Here is a 16,873-nt window from a genome sequence, read left to right on the forward strand (position 1 = left end):
CCTCAGGCCAGCCAGGAGCAGCCAATTGAAGTGGCAGCCAATATCCCTCCCCTTTTCTCCCAGTGGCATCTCAGCTGCCCGCCTGCTTCCTTCCCCTCCTGACACACAAAGATTGTGCAGCCAGGTTGAAGAAACTTGCTCCAGAGTCCCTGGTATTCTAAGGATTCCATCTTACAGTCGGTAAAGATGATCTGGAAACAAATCGTCTTCTTTTCCTGCCTCTCAGCTTTAGTGATCTTGGCCGGTAAGTGTGATCAGCAATAAAACCAAAAATTCTTCACAGAAGACCCACTAGATTTAAAACAAGATAGCTGGGGTTTTCTCAACTGTGGTAGTGGAGGGGGAGGGGGGTGTTTGTGTGTGTACGCAAATACTATTCAAGAATATGTCTTGAATAGAATTATGGAATTCAGAGGGAAAGGGGCTTGGTCGGTGGTTTTGAGGCAGAAGCCTGAGTTTACTTGGATGTGTGAGGTTGGCTCCCCAGCATGATGGTTAGGGAAAAAAATCCCAGACTAGAGAAGTGGTGATTCTTGGAAGTACATGACTTAAGGGTTTACCTTGCGGATGGGGGATGTTCCCTGAAATAAGCCTTGTCTTTGTGCCGTTTTTCCCCTAGTTCTCCAGGACGTGGAAAGTGCTACTGTGGGCTCCAGGCAAGTGGCTGGGGACGAGAACAAGGAAAGTAAGTAGAGACTTGAGTTTGGGAGGAGGGGAAGCCACCGTCCCCAAGCTGTCCTTTTCACCCCTGATGCTCCCCGGGTGGTGATCACTCTGTGTCTCTGCTTTCAGGTCTGAAAAGGAAGATTTTCATGCAGGAATCTGATGCCTCCAACTTCTTCAAGAAGCGAGGCAAACGGTCCCCTAAGTCCCGAGATGAGATCAATGGTGAGGCTGGGGAGAGGGGCTCTGGAGGGGGTCGGGCAGGGGATTGGAGTCACACTGAGCTCCTTGTGGGCAAGGATTGTGTCTACCAACTCAATCATATTGTAATAATAATAACTGTGGTATTTGTTATGTTATGTGCTATGTGTCAAACATTGTGTTATGTGCTGGGGCAGATACAACATAATCAAGTCCCACATGGGGCACAAGTTCTAAGTAAGCTTACTGTGGGCACGGAACATGCCCACCAACTCTGTTATATTATACTCTCCCAAACACTTCGGACAGTGCTCTGCATACAGTAAGCACTCAATAAATCCGATTGATTGATTGATAGGAGGGAGCACAGGTATTGAATCCCCATTTTGCAGATGAGAGAACTGAGGCACAGAGAAGTAAAGTGGCTTGCCCAAAGTCACACAGCAGGTAAGTGGCGGAGCCCGCATTAGAACCCAGGACTTCTAACTGGCCCATGGTCTTTCTAATAAGCCACACTGCTTCCCAAGATCTTAATGCAGTGCTCTGTACATAGAAAACACTCAATAAATGCCATATATTGAGTCCCTTTCCCCATCACCCCCTTTCTTTTCCCTACCACTCTTCTGGGCTCTGAATGAATGCATTGCTCCTCAAGGTCCAGATAGAGAAAATAGTTGACAGTGGCAGAGGGCCTCTTTCATATGCTGGGATGGGAGTTGGAGGGAGTAAAGATGTTGAGGAGCAAATGACTCTTTTCAGTCAGAAAAGAGTATTCCCCCCCAAATAGATGAGGACATGCACTGCTGCTACACTGTGGACTTAAAATTTGAGAAGGTAAATCTGAAAGAATGAACTCTGAGTGTGGCTCAGGTGGGTGTTCATGAAGCTTGCTAGAAAACCAAAGCATCCCATTCCTGGCATCTTTTGGAATGGAAAAACAGACATTCCACAAAGGGAGTGGTGGTGGGGTGGGGGGAGTATTTTCCACCCTGTCCAGATGACTGGGGCCAGCAAGGGATGCAACGCATTCCCTCAGACCCTCCTTGCAGACAGAAACATTCAGTGTGTGAATCAAACTTGCCAAGATGCTGTGGGAGGTACGGGGCAGGCTGGTGAATTGCGATGTTGATCTCACCCTTTCTTCCTTCCCCTTCCAGCCTGCCCAACTCCAACAGGGTCCCCAATGGGTAAAAGAGCTACTGTATCATCGGATCTCGGTTAGCCCATATGAACCTGGTATAACTAATAATGATTTTTTTATGGTATCTGCTAAGTGCTTACTATGGGCTAAGCACTGTTCTAAGCGCTGGGGTAGGTGCAAGGGTATCAGTTTGGATGCAATTCCCATCCAAAGTGGGGCTTACAGTATAGGTAGGAGGGATTAAGATCTAATCCTCATTTTACAGATGAGGAAACTGAGGCACAGAGAGGTTGAGTGACTTGCCCGAGGTCACACAGCAGACAAGTAGCAGAGCTGCTCCCAGGCCTGTGCCCTCTCTACTCGGCCACACTGATTCCCAGTTGTAGTGGTTAGTACGCAGTGAGCACTCAGCAAATGCCACTGGTTGATTTGTTAAGCCCGTACTCAAGAGCTGCTGCCTGAACCTAAATGTGAGCTTTCTGACCTGCTAACTTGAAGACTGTCCCCCTCCACCCAGCTTGCTTTCTCCCCATCCCAAAACCCTGCCTCCTTATTGCGCCCATGTTTTCAAAACAAACTCCTCTAGAATATAAGCTCATTATGGGCTGGAAATATTTCTATTTAGTGTTATATCGTACTCTCCCAAGTGCTTAGTACAGTGCTCTGCACACAGTAAGCACTCAATAAATACAACTGAATGAATGACCAAAATAAAAATCTGGGAGAAAACACATTTCTCATGTCTCATAGGGTACCTTGGGAGCAGATTCGTTTTCTCTGAGGAGGATGTATCGATGCAGAGCCTACACACATGGTAGCTTTTTAGGAATTTTCACATGGAGAAGAGTTCAGCCTGTGGAATCCCCAGGGCAGCTTTTCCCATTACATTCTATGCTCTGAGACCTGGAGTGATTCTGAGACCGGAGTAAGAGAAGCAGCGTGGCTTAGTGGAAAAAGCGCAGGCTTGGGATCAGAGGATGTGGATTCTAATCCCGGCTCTGCCACTTGTCTGCTGCGTGACCTTGGGCAAGTCACTTCACTTCTCTGTGCCTCATTTACCTCATCTGTAAAATGCGGATTAAGACAGGGAGCCCCACTGTGAGATAACCTGATTACCTTGTTTAGCTGATTACCTTGATTAGCTGATTACCCCAGCTCTTAGAACAGTGCTTTGCACACAGTAAGCGCTTAACAAATACCATAATTATTATTCTTATTCTGATCTTAGTTTTTTTCAATCCCCTGAGGGGAATAAACTAGGGACTCTGCAGCTAAAGCAGTACTTTCTATTAGAACCCAGGTCCCCTGACTCCCAGCCCCAGGCTCATTCCACTAGGCCATATGGCTTCTCACCTCTGCTTTTAGACCGTATATGTTTCCGCTGTTATGTATCTCCTTATTCATTTCTGTTCCACTGTGCAGCGGTGATTTTTCTACAGGAAATACATTAAGTGCAGCCAAGTAAAGTTTGGGGAGAACGGTTGGTTCCCCTAGAGTGATTTACAGAACAGGCACAGCTTCTGTCCATCCCCAACGGTCCAGACTCTGGCTTCAATGGGAGCTCTGTAGCTAGGCTGAAAGTCTCTCCAACCTGGTGCAGGGTGGCTCAGAGGCTAACGTTAAAAGCTAAACTGTGCATCTGGCTACGGGCAGAGTCGGGGGAAAAGTGGAGTGGGAAGGAAGCTTAGGGAGGAGGGCAGGAGGAGCTGACTCAGAGTGGTTGCAATAAAGGTCCTACTGTGAAGTCCTCAGCCCCTGAGTCTCCTAGAAATGTTCTTCAAGCACCGGAACAAGGAATTAGAATCCATTTTTGGACTCTCTCAGGACTAGCTTGGGTTTGGCTTCTTCTAGCCAAATGAAACACTGATTTAGACATTACAATCCAAAGTGTTTTCACCTGAAATATCTAGGTAGGGTTTGGGTTTTCTCTCATTTAAATATTTTAAGCTACAAAAGAGTGTAAGCTCCTTGAGGGCAAGGGATCCTGTCTCCCAACGCTTTTGTACTGTACTCTCCCAAGTGTTTAGTACAGTGCTCTGTACCACGGAGTGATTGATCTGGATTATTTCCTCAATTCTCCCCTTCAGTAGAGTGGTCCTGGATGACTCTGCTCTGAGTGCAGCAGGGGAGATTTCTCTGGGCTTGCTGGTACATTCATGTTTTTTTCTGGAGACTAAACATTCTGGGAGGATTCCTGTGTTGGCTAGTGGTATTGAGGAAATCTCCCATATAACTGCACCTGACCCCTCCGATCAATCAATCAATAGCATTTATTGAGCGCTTACTCTGTGCACAGCACTGCACTAAAGTCGTGGGAGAGTATAATACAACAGAGTTGGAAGAACCGATCCCTACCCATAAGAAGCAGCAATGTGGTCTGGTGGAAAGAACACAGGCCTGGAAGTCAGATGACTTGGGTTCTAATCCCTGCTCTGCTACTTATCTGCTGTGCAACCTTGGGCAAGTCACTTAACTTTTTGGTGCCTCAGTTACCTTATCTGTAAAATGGGGATTAAGATTGTGAGCCCTAAGTAGCATAGGGACTGTGTCCAACCAGATTAGCTCCAGAGTTTAGTACAGTAACGAGCACATAGTAAGCACTTAACAAATGCCATAAAAAAAATCAATCAATCAATCATATTTATTGAGTGCTCACTGTGTGCAGGGCACTATACTAAGCACTTGGGAGAGTACAATATGAGGGGGGAGAGCATTCCAGGATAGAGGCAGAACGTGGGATGAGAGGTCGGTGACGGGTTAGATGAGATCAAGGTACAGTGAGTAGGTTGGCATTAGGAGAGTGAAGTGTGAGGGCTGGGTTGTAATGGGAGAGAAGTGAGGTGAGGTAGGAGGGGGCAAGGTGAGTAAGTGCTTTAAAGCTGATGGAATGGAGTTTCTGTTTGATGTGAAGGTGGTTGGGCAATGACTGGAGGTTCTCGAGGAGTGGGGAAGCAAGAACTAAATGTTTTTATAGAAAGATGATCTGGACAGCAAAGTGAGGTAAGGCTGGAGTGGGGAGAGGCAGAAGGAAGGGAGGTCAGAAAGGAGGTTCTTAAGAGTAATTAAGGTGGGATAGGATAAGTGCTTGGATTAATGTAGTAGCAGTTGGGATGGAGAGGAAAGGGTGGATTTTAGCAATGTGGTGAAGATTGAATTGACAGGTATTAGTGATAGATTGGATATGTGGGATGAATGAGTGAGAGGAGTCAAGGATAATGCCTAGTTTTTGGGCTTGTGAGACAGGAAGGATGGTGGTGCTGTCTACAGTGATGGGAAAGTCAGGGGAAGGACAGGGTTTGGTGGGAAGATAAGGAGTTCTATTTTAGATATGTTAAGTTTGAGCTGATGGCAGGACATCCAAGTTGGATGTCTTGAAGACAAGAGGAAATGTGAGACTGGAACAGGGCTGGAGATGAAGATTTGGAAGTCAATCCATAGAGGTGGTAGTTGAAGTCATGTGAGTGAATAAATTCTGCAAGGTAGTGGTGTAGCTGGAGAAGAGAAGGAGACCCAGAACTGTACGTTGAGGGACACCTAAAATTAACGGGTGGGAGGCAGAGGAGGAGCCTGCAAAACAGAATGAGAATGAGCCACCAGAGAGATAGGCGGAGAACCAGGAGAGTCAGTGTCAGTGAAGCCGAGGTTGGATAATGTTTCCAGGAGAAGGGGGTGGTCGACAGTGTCAAAGGCAACTGAGAGATGGGGAGGATTAGGATAGAGTTAAGGCCATTGGATTTGGCAAGAAAGAGATCAGTGGTGACCTTTGAGAGGGTGGTTTCTGTGAAGTGTTTCTCTGAAGTGAAGGGGATGGAAGCCAAATTGGAGGGGGTCAAGTAGAGAACCGGAGGAGAGGAACTTGAAACAGTGGGTGTAGACAACTCGCTCAAGGAGTTTTGAGAGAAACGGTAGTAGGGGGATGAGACAATAACTGGAGAGAGCCATAAGGTGAAGGGAAGGTTTTTTTTAGGATGGGGAGAGATGAGCATGTTTGAAAGCAGTGGGGAAGAAGCCATTGGAGTGAATAGTTGAAGATGGCAGCTAGGGAGGGAAGAAAGGAGGGGGCAAGTGTTTTGATAAGGGGTGAAGGAATGTGGTCAGATGCACAGATGGAGGGAGTGAATTTTGAGAGAAGGCAGGAGCTCTCCTCTAGAGATACTGCTGAGAAAGATGGGAAAGTTGAAGAAGGGGCAGGAGGGGAGAAGGACTGGGGAGGGGCAGGGGGGATTTTAGGGAGCCCATGCCTGATAATGTCAATTTTTTCAATAAAGTAGATGGCCAGGACATTAGGGACAAGGGATAGGGGAGGTGGGGGGAGAGTGGGTTTGAGGAGGGAGTTAAATGCCTGGAAAAACTGGTGAGGGTGATGGGCATGGATGTCAATAAAGATGGAGAAATAATTTTGCCGGGCAGAGGAGAGGGCAGAGTTAAAGCTTACAAGGATAAAATTGAAGTGGATGAGGGTGGCCTGCTATCTAGATTTCCGCCAGCAGTGCTCTGCAGCTCATGCATAAGAATGAAAGAAGTGGATTTTGATGGTGATTTAGGATTGTGGGCTAGTGGTACTAGATCTATGAAGGAAAAATGGGAGCTTACAGTCTACAGGGAAAGTGTTGATGGTTTGTTGCCTACTGATGCCAACCAGGATGCACTTTCACTGGTTAGAAAATGGTTAGAATGTGTGGGAAGGATATATCCAGAATTCCTTTCCTGCCTGCCAGCAGGTTTCTCCCATCCCCCTAGAGAGTTGAGGTCTTTTTCCTTCCCTCAAAACATCATGTGTTTCTTTCCACAGTGGAGACACGGCAGCAGCTGAAAGCTGATGAGCACCGGAGAGAGTATTTTGAAGAACAGAGGAATGAATTTGAGAACTTTGTGGAGGAGCAACAAGATGGTAAGAGCCCTGGGAAACCATCCCTGCCACCCAGTCACTATAGGCCCCTGGGCTATGTGCTAATGACTGATGGCTCTTGCTGGTAGCTCTCCACAGTGCACCTGGCTGCTTCTGGCCTGTCCCAACCTGGATTTAGGCAGTTGGGAATAGGCTTGTGTGAAATTTATCAAAATTAATGTCAGTCCTGGCTCTGTCAAGTTCTTGCTGTGAGACCTTGGGTAAGTCACTTCACTGCTCTGTGCTACAGTTTCCTCATCTGTAAAATGGGGATTAAATACCCATTTATTGAGTACTTCCTGTGTGCACAGCACTGTACTAAGATCTTGGGAGAGTACAATATAAGAACATAGACACAGTCCCTGTCCATAATGAGCTTACCGACTCAAGGAAGCACAGGCGTGGGAGTCAGAAGAACCTAGGTTCTAATCCTGGCTCTGCCACTTGTTTGCTGTGTGACTTTGGGCAAATCACTTCACTTCTCTGTAACTCAGTTACATCATCTGTAAAATGGAGTTAAGACTGCCCCACATGGGACATGGACTGTGTCCAAACAGATTACCTTGTACCTTCCCCAGCACTTAGTAGAGTCCCTGGCACAGAGTAAGAGCTTAAAAAATACCATAAAAAATGATAATAATTGTTGAATATCTGGTAGGGTTTATTGGGCATCTGCTAGGTACAAAGGATTTGACTGTACTAAGTGCTTAGTCCTCAGAAGCAAACAAAGAAATACAGGCTCACTTCCACCTGTCCCTTCTAAGTCCCAGCTGAGGCAAGGAAGAGAAGAAGGGAAGGGAAGTAAATTATGGGTCATGGGGAGGCTGGGAAAGGCTTAGGAGGTTGGAAGCACATTAAGAAAATGTCAGGCCAAATTCAGGGTGCTTTTTGTTTTTTTAATATACTGCATTTGTATTGTTTAGTCAACTTTTCGGCTCTTGGGGCTGCATTAATGTACTTGTCCTAGATGCCCACAGGAGACTATTCTCCATTTAGTTTTCACTTAAAACAATTTTCACGGAACCAATTAAGAACACCAAATGGGAGGTAGATCAGTACTGTCATTTAGCTACTAATTTTGACTACGGGAGATAATAGTTGTGGACAAGGATATCTGAGCCAGTCACTGTAAGTCCCCAAGTGGTCGATTCGTGCCCCAAGAAAATCTCGTGGTTGCGAAGGCCTTGACTGCAACGGAAACCCACAAGAGGCAGGTAATTAGCGGTGGGGTTCTTGGTCAGAACTGTGAGGCAGGAATGGCTAACCAATTCATTTCCAGGCCTCAGTTATTCAAACAGCAAGTGCTCTCTTTAGGGAAAAACCATTCTGGGAGCATATTAGCTAGGTGCTTCCCCAATGTGTTGGGAAGGTGGGATTCCCCAGTCTCAGAGAAGGAAAGGGGCCTCAAATCCAGAGCAGTTCTCCAAATGTCAGAGGGTGGATGCTACTGCCCAGAGGCAGCAAGATGCAGAGTTGGGTCCATTTATTTGAAGTGAGTTGGGTCATGTCTGTGAACCCTGGGTGGGACAGGGACTGTATCTACCCCTGTGCTTAGTATAGTGCTTGGCACATAGTAAGCTCTAAACTAATAGCACAGTTGTCATTGTTATTAATAAGTGATTTCCTCCCACATGCAGACAGTGGCGTTGGGGTTTGCTGGCTGTGGTGGCAGGCTCGGAGGAAGGAGCCGCTACATAAGGAATATCCTGTCTTCCTCCCCTTTGAAAACTGGCTTCTCCCCTTCCTCATTCAATCACATTTCATTCAATCATATTTATTGAGCGCTTAGTGTGTACAGAGCACTTTACTAAACTCTTGGGAGAGTACAATACAACAATAAACAGACACATTTCCTGCCCACAATGACGTTACAAAAGGAGGTCAGGAAGTCCCTCAGTGGGCTCTTCAAATGGGGTAACTAGACTTCCAGCCCTATCCAGAAAGCAAGCGATAGCTACTGCTGTGTGCAGGCAACTGAAAGGCTCTCAGGAAGGTAGTGGAGCATGGGTTAAGTTTGCAGATATGTGTTTATTCAGCTGTGCTTTTGGCCATACTAAAGAAATACCCTTTGTTTTCCTGAACTCTGCTCCCTGCAAATCCCAGCTTGGGCAAAACAAACCCCTCTAGCTCAGTTCATTCGAATGAACAAGCCTTCCCCCAAATTGTTTTACTGGTTTTCCAGCCTCAGAACTGGATTATCAATTAATCGATCAATGATATTTATTGAATGCGATGCTACCGATTTAGTGGACACGTTCTCTGCCCATAGCAAGCTTATAGTCTAAAGGAGACGACAGACATTAATGTAAATAAATAATTAATAATATGTGATTTAAGGATATGTACATAAGTGTTGTGGAGGAAAATCTTAAATGTCCAAGATGCAGGTGTACAAGTCCCACTCATGCTGATTTAGCCCCCTGTCCTGATTAAAAAGGCCAAGCTTGGTAGTCAACATCGAGTTTAGGATCACCCAGAAATGGCCATGGACTTGGCCAAATGGCAGCAGAATACTGTTAGGTAAGACATTAACATTGACAAGTGCCCTGACATTTTCTCTGGAGAAGATGCAAATCACAGTTCTGGCTCCAGACTCTTCCCTAGGGCAACGTCATTCCTTTGTATATGCTGGAGTCCTGGGAGTTTCCAAAGAAGGTAAAATAAAAGAGGGAAGAAATAAATACAAGGTTTTAGAAAGGCCTGTGTCTCTCCCCTGTTGTGCTGTGGAGAACGAGCATCAGGTTGAACCTGTCATAAAGGCTAAAGGAGACTTTACTCAGGGGGAAGAAAGGACACTTGTTTGGGCATATTTGAAAATTGCTGACGGGAGGAACCAACAAGACAAACAGGTTTTTTTGCCGTTCCTAAACCCCTGGGAGAGATGGGGTACCTATAAGAAATCTGGCAGCAAGTCTCAGCATCATCATTGTTTTTTATCTGTAAGAACATTGTGGAATCTTTTGACCCACCCTTTCCTAGAAGGGGAGCAGTGGAGAGAGAGCCTAAGTTTGGAGCAAAATTGAGGAGGGGCTCGGTGTCTTGGGGGGAACAACTAATGAGAAGTGAGCAGACCAGAGACAGAGAGGAAAAGGATCTGATAGGGAGGGAGAAAACTGAGTTCTAAAATTGTCTCCAAATTCAAGAAGCAGAGTGGCAGAAGGGAAAGAGCACAGGCCTTGGAGTCAGAGGACCTGGGTTCATTCATTCATTCATTCATTCATTCATTCATTCAATCATATTTATTGAGCACTTACTGTGGCTCTGCCACTTGCCTGCTGTGTGACCTTGGGCAAATTGCTTCACTTCTCTGAAAAATGTGATTGAAATAACCATTTCCCTTTACCCCTTATAGTAAGTAATACAAATCGTGACACCCCCCACCCTGTTCCACTGACTGGGCTAGAGGCAGTCTGTTCTTTATCTCAAGGGAGGGAGGGGGTGAGGAAGCTGGGGAGTGGTGAAGGAAAGCGAGGAGGGCCTCCCTTCTTTGCTTCAGCGGTGCACTCAATCAGCCATAACCCCCCAGCATTCAGTCATGGAATAACTTTCCAAGTCCCCCAGAAGAAAACTGAGGAAGCTGGACAGGATCTAACCAGTTGCCAACCTGTCCAAGAAGGATGTTCCACACCAACACACAGACCCTGGAGTCTCTGCTGTGTTCCCACTGGACTGCAAGCTCCTCAAGGGCAGGGACCATGTCTACTTACTCTAGTCTACTCTCCCAAGGGCTTTGAACAGTGCTCTGCAGACAGTAGCACTCAATTAAACGTCACTGATTGCTCAATTGCTCAGTGACATACTCTTCAGTCAGTTCTCCGGGGAAGTCTTCAGCTCCCTGATGTAACCTTAATGTTTTCAGTGTTCAGTTTTGAGAATCTGCCAGCAGTGACCCTACAGAACGGAAGGGGAGGAAGTGGGGGTGTCTATCAGTCAAAGTTGCCGATCCCATCTCCTTAAACATGGTGTCCCCCTCTCTCCCCTCCAGAACAAGATGAAAGGAACCGGGAACAGATTGAACAGTGGCGCCAGTGGCACTATGATGGTCTCAACCCGCCGTACCAATACAACCGCCATCATGTCTAACCTCTGCGCAGAAGCAAACTCTGACTTGAACAACGTTTGTAAATATTGGCATCACGCTCACACTCACACTTTCTCACAAACACACACACACACACACATAAACACACACGCACACAAAATGCGGGTGTTGGGAAACAATGGAACACCCACTGAAATCTGGCAAGCAGCAAGCAAATCTGGCAACAAGCATCCAATATGAGGGTCTCAACATGGTATTTACAGTAGCAGACAGCCTCCTATTTTATATTGGGGTCCATTTTGTTCTAATGGATAGAGAGCCTCAGCCTTTCGCTTCTTATTTTTGTATGCTTACTCTTTTCCTTGGGGGTGACAAAAGCTTGTTTCAGCTTTTGTGGGGCAGCTTTCCCTTGCTTTGCAGTTATTTTGAGTTAAAATGGTAAGAATTATTTTGGATGTCTAAAGTTGAGTTGATTTATGCACCTATTCATAGAAAAGGAAAAGAAATCACCATTCGTAGGTTTGTATCCAGCTTTGGAACTCTGAAATCTTTTCAACTTGTAAAAAGTATGGTATCAACACTGTAATTTTCCCCAAAATAATCAGTTTAGTTCTTGCTCTTTGTCCCCATCTCTCATTCTCTCTTTATTGGCAGAATCGAACCTGCCCAATTTTATTTTACCTTGAAGGATTGTTATTTGGTGCGATAAGCCACCAGAGTATATGTAGTTAGTGATGCAGAGTGCACACCGAAAATGCCAATAAAAATGTTTGTGATACCATATGCAGCCTGGAGTATACTCCTCCCACTTCAAGCAAATAATCATAATTGTGGTATTGGTAAGCAGTTACTATGGCCCAAGCACTGAACTAAGTGCTGGCGTAGATAGGAAATCACCTGAGAACCTTACATTTACATTTCTATGATTTTTTTCCATATTACAGCAACCTGACTGCCAGTCACAGAAACTAGGACTCTTGTTTGTTGGGGTGGAGAGGTCTGCTTGACACAGAAAGCTCTTAAAAATACCTATAAATACCTTCAAGAGGGAAAGGGGTTATCAGTTATTCACTAATGCCATCAGTGGTCATCCACAAATCAGGCCAGTTACAACCTTTTCTAAATACCCTTAACATCTTTTTTCTTTAAGGTATTTGTTAAGCACTTACTATGTGCCAGGCACTGTACTAAGTGCTAGAGTAGATAGGAGCTGATCAGCTTAGACACAGTCCATGTCCTACATGGGGCTCAAGGTCTTAATCCCCACTTTACACATGGGGTTACTGAGGCACAGAAAAGTTAAGGGACTTGCCCGAGGTCACACAAGTGGTGGAGCCAGAATTAGAACCTGGGTCCTTTTGACTCCCAGGCCCGGGGTCTATCCTCTAGGTCACAGTGGTCTTCTAGACCACCATTTTCTGAGAACAGGTTTTTAAAAGCATTACCAAATTCTGAGACAGAGAAGGAGGAAGATTTGAAGCATGCCTTGCTTTCTTCTGCCCCTCACACTTCCTTTCCTCTTAATAATAATATTTGTGGAATTTGTTAAGCACTTACTATTTGCCAAACACTGTCCTATGTGCTGGGTAAATACAAGATAATCAGGTTGAAGACAGTCCTTGACCCACATAGGGCTCATAATCCAAGGAGGTGCAAGAATGGGAATTTAATCCCCATTTTACAGATGAGGAAGATGAGGCACAGGAAACTAAAGTTACTTGCCCATGGTCCCACAGAGGGCGTGTCAAAGCCTGGATTAGGATCCAGGTTTCTTGACTCCCAGCCCTGTCCTCGCCCCGCTAGACCATGATGCTTCTGCTCTTAAAATCAGTGGAATGCTAGAGCCAGGGTGGCAGGTGACGCCTAAAGGCATTGAATCTTCTTTCCATGCCCCTTCCCTCACAATCAGAGAAGCACTGTACCACTTCCAGAGTTCTCAGATTCACAGTTGGGCTCCAGATGCTCAGAGAGTGCCGCAGCCTCTGAACTAGAGTCAGCTGTGAGGCTGGCGCCTGGCTAAGAGGCTGGGATCAGCCTTAGACTGGACTCTGCTAGTTAGTTATGGTATTTATTCAGGGCTTACTGTGCCAAGCACTGTGCTAAGTGCAGGGGGTAGGTACAGTATTACCAAATCAAACACCATCTCTGTCCCACATGGAAGAGCAAGCATTTTTCCCCATTTTAATGAGGAGGACACTGTGGCACTGCGAGTTTATGTGATCTGCCCAAGTTCATGCAACAGGTCAGAGGCAGAGCTGGGCATGGAAGCCAGATCTCCTGAGTCCCTAGTTCCATCCTCTTTCCACTAGGCCATGACTTGTGGAGGTTAGGAGGAAGGGGTAAAGATTCCATAATACATCCAACTGTGCATCAGTGAAAAAGCAAATAATTGTTTTCTCAGCAGCAGTTACCACCAAGAGTGCCCACAAGCTCAGTGGCATGGCTGTGTGGATTTGAGCAAAATTCATCCCTCAGATTCCAGAGATTTAGGATGGTAGTGGTTATGGATGAGGTTATTTGTTGTTGCTTTTAAAATGGTATTTGTTATCGTGCCTGGCACTGTACTGAGTACTGGGGTAGATGCAAGCTAAAAAGGTTGGACACAGTCCGTATCCCACATGGACCTCTCAGTCTTAATCCTCATTTAAAGATGAGGTAACCGAGCCACAGAAAAGTGAATTGACTTGCCTAATGTCAAATAGCAGACAAGCGGCGGAGGCGGAATTAGAATCCAGGCCCTTCTGACTCCTAGGCCATCCACTAGGCCAAGCTGCTACTCTCTATCTAGGATAGCACTGGGGTTTGAAGAAAATTCTGCCCCCGCTGAAGAGAGGCCTCTATTTCTTGCCAGTGGACCCGCTGTGTGTTCTCATTAAGGAACACAGGGTGCTACAGATTTTGAAAAACCAAGAGTTGTTTGGGTGAGGGGTAGGCAAAAGGGAGTCTGTGCTTTCCTCTTCAATTACTGGATTTGGCAGCCCGGCTCTAGATAAATAAGCCTGGCAGGAAATGTTTACTGGACAGAACCACACATTCTATCACCTCCCCCTCCCATCCCAAATCCCCTACAAGGGCCCCATTATGCAACATGGTTTTCAAATCCCACGTTAAATTCCAGAGAAGTATGCCCTAATTCAGAAGTTTCATAAGCAGGGTGAGGCAGGCCACCGAGTCAAGATTAACACTGTTGAGGACCTGGGAAGTCACATTCATTAGCACATGTGTCTTGGATGAGATCTCCCGATAATGCACCTTTCAGCTTCAGCCTTAACTATTTTTCTGTTCATTTTAATTGGTGTGCTTCGTGTTCTGTCCCCACCTGCTTTCTAGGAGCCCGGGTGGACCACCAATTCTGGATAGCATTTGATGACATCTTTTTTATGATGTCACCTGGTTGAATTTCAGTTAGGCAGGGCCCCATTCTCCCCACACCCACCAGGGTGGTCTGCTGGGCCCAGCCTGGCAGTACATGCCTCTCCCTTCCCCATTGGCCCCTCATTTCCTACCACCAAAATCAGCCCAGGGAGGGTTGGAAAAATATGAGTGAGCTTTGTGGAGAGTGGGAACTGGGATACTGAGGCTTAAAGCTGCCAAGGGGGAGAGAGAGAAAGAGGGAAAGGAAGCAACTCTGTCTTCAACCTGAAATTTGTTGTTTTTGCTCTTTTGGTGGAATTATATACTGTGTTGAATGGATGATGGTGGGAGTCCTAAATAGCCGAATGGGGAGTTGGTAAGGCAATATAGGCAAGAAAAACAGAATGAAAGTTTTTAAAGGGTCGGGTGGGAAGCCTCAGACCACTTATAGCAGTAATAGTATTCATTAAGGGCTTACTGCATTCAGAGCACTGTATTAAGAATTGGGAAATAATACAGATAGGAATTAGGCCCAGTCGCTAGCCCTCAAGGGGCTCCCAGTCTAAAAATATAATCAATCATATTCATTGAGCACTTACTATGTGCAGTACACTACACTAAACACTTGGGAGAGTACAATATAACAGAGTTGGTAGACACTTTACTTGCCGATATAAGAAAGGATAGAGGATTGAAGACATACGCATAAAAGAAGGTGAAACAGTAAAACAGTAAAACAACATGGCAAGGACAAATATGCAAAATAAAGAGTAGGGTTCTGTGATTAGAGGAGCAGAATTTCAGGCTCCTCATGGGAGAGTCCAGTGGTCACAGTAACAGCCTCAGCGACCGCTACAGCGGCCGCCACAGACTTCCTGAGGTTCTAGATTTGGTAGACGTAGCTTGCCCTGGATGCTTTGCCCTTCCCAACGAGGTGGAACAAAACAAACAGGTTTGGCAACAACTGGGCGACTCTGGCCACACTCAGTCTAGCCTGGTGCTCTCAAATAAAGAAAGCGGAGGCTCTTTTTGAGCAGAAAGCTGGGGAAGATTATGAGGTGATAGTAAAAACAATAATAATAATTGAGGTATTTGTTATGCACTTACTATATATCAAGCACTGTTCTAAGCACTGGAGAAGTTACAGGATAATCAGGTTGGACATAGTCCCTATCCCACATGGAACAAACAGTCTATTTTACAGATGAGTTAACTGAAGCATAGAGAAGTGAAGTGATTTGCCCAAAGTCAGCCTGAATTAAAACCCAGGTGCTCTGACTCCCAGGCTCAATGCTCTTTCCAATAGACAGCAGGGCTTCTCACTTACTAAAACAGCTCCTGACACTGCAAATAACAAAACATAAAAGGACAATCTCTATGGATGCACATTGTGGTGTCTCATTGGCTTTTGCAGCCACTCACTCACCCATGCATAAATGCCACTGTTCAGCTTCTAGTTTGAGAATTAATTACATTTGCCCATCAGCTGGAACCTCTTTGGGCCAGCAAAGTAGGACTCTCTCTTCCTGAGAAATTGTCCAGGATGTTGGACTGATTGCAGCTGCCTTATCTGACTCTTATCTGCCCCGCTACCTATTTAAAATTTTCAATTTACATGACCTGATCCCCCCCAAAAACAGGTTATTTGTACACTGTCACCCGGCTTTGCCTCATCAGGTGAAAGATGAGAAGTTTCAGCAGAGGTGATGAAAAACCTTTCCTACTTCCAGTCTTACTCGTTATCACCCCACCTGGGCAGCCAGGAGCAAGAATGCCTCCCCTCACTGACCAATCAGGTGCCAGGACTCCCTCTACCCTAGAATTCCCTGGGGGCCATGGGAGAGAGGATTACAGGTGGAGTGGGGGGAGGCCAGATATAGGTTTCATTCATTAAGTGGCAGGCTACTGTCAAGATGCCATTATGTAGGCCAGCCAACTTACAAATGAGATGCTAAGAAGTCAATGAATCAACCTTGAGGTAATGTTCCCCCTTCCCGGAGGCTTTATGGTACAGTTCTGGGGATTCTTTAGAAAGAAGACTCTGAGGACTTATATGAAATATATGAAAAATATATGGAGAAGAAGCATGGCTCAGTGGAAAGAGCATGGGCTTTGGAGTCAGAGGTCATGAGTTCGAATCCCAGATCTGCCACTTGTCAGCTGTGTGACTGTGGGGAAGTCACTTAACTTCTCTGGGCCTCAGTTACCTCATCTGTAAAATGGGGATTAAGACTGTGAGCCCCATGTGGGACAACCTGATTACCCCATCTCTCCCCCAGCGCTTAGAAGAGTGCTCTGCACATAGTAAGCACTTAACAAACACCAACATTATTATGAAAAGATAGGAATAAAAACTTTGTAATATACTGCCCATTTAATATCCCAAATAAAGGGCATGTTGTCTGTGTATAAGCAGACTATATACAGGTCTTTGGAGTTGATTTGGTGCTGACCCTGCGGCATAATTCATATAGAATCGGTCAAAAAAGAATATTTCCACTGGGGGAAAAACCCTTCAAAAAATACGTTTGTCTTTCCTGCTGTGGACACTTCTCACTGTCTCCAAACTATAGTACAGCAGATT

General features: G+C 45.7%; 1 protein-coding gene across 1 annotated transcript; it reads left to right on the forward strand.

The window, feature by feature from the left end:
- Positions 1–186: 186 nt before the first annotated feature.
- UCMA (upper zone of growth plate and cartilage matrix associated) lies at positions 187–10,976 on the forward strand. The gene is made up of 5 exons (NM_001166046.1): positions 187–244; positions 620–685; positions 793–888; positions 6,798–6,896; positions 10,879–10,976. Exons 1-5 carry the CDS (start codon positions 187–189, stop codon positions 10,974–10,976), a joined length of 417 nt encoding a protein of 138 aa, NP_001159518.1.
- Positions 10,977–16,873: the final 5,897 nt, after the last annotated feature.

The sequence above is a fragment of the Ornithorhynchus anatinus genome, chromosome 13 (genome assembly GCF_004115215.2).
Source record: "Ornithorhynchus anatinus isolate Pmale09 chromosome 13, mOrnAna1.pri.v4, whole genome shotgun sequence".
Lineage (NCBI taxonomy): Eukaryota > Metazoa > Chordata > Mammalia > Monotremata > Ornithorhynchidae > Ornithorhynchus > Ornithorhynchus anatinus.

Bases quoted from the DNA above. Each gene is read 5' to 3' on its own strand.
- UCMA (NM_001166046.1), top strand. From the start codon at position 187: ATGATCTGGAAACAAATCGTCTTCTTTTCCTGCCTCTCAGCTTTAGTG. The intron at 686-792 runs GTAAGTAGAGAC...CTCTGCTTTCAG, and splicing joins TGGGGACGAGAACAAGGAAA to GTCTGAAAAGGAAGATTTTC. The intron at 889-6,797 runs GTGAGGCTGGGG...TTCTTTCCACAG, and splicing joins GTCCCGAGATGAGATCAATG to TGGAGACACGGCAGCAGCTG.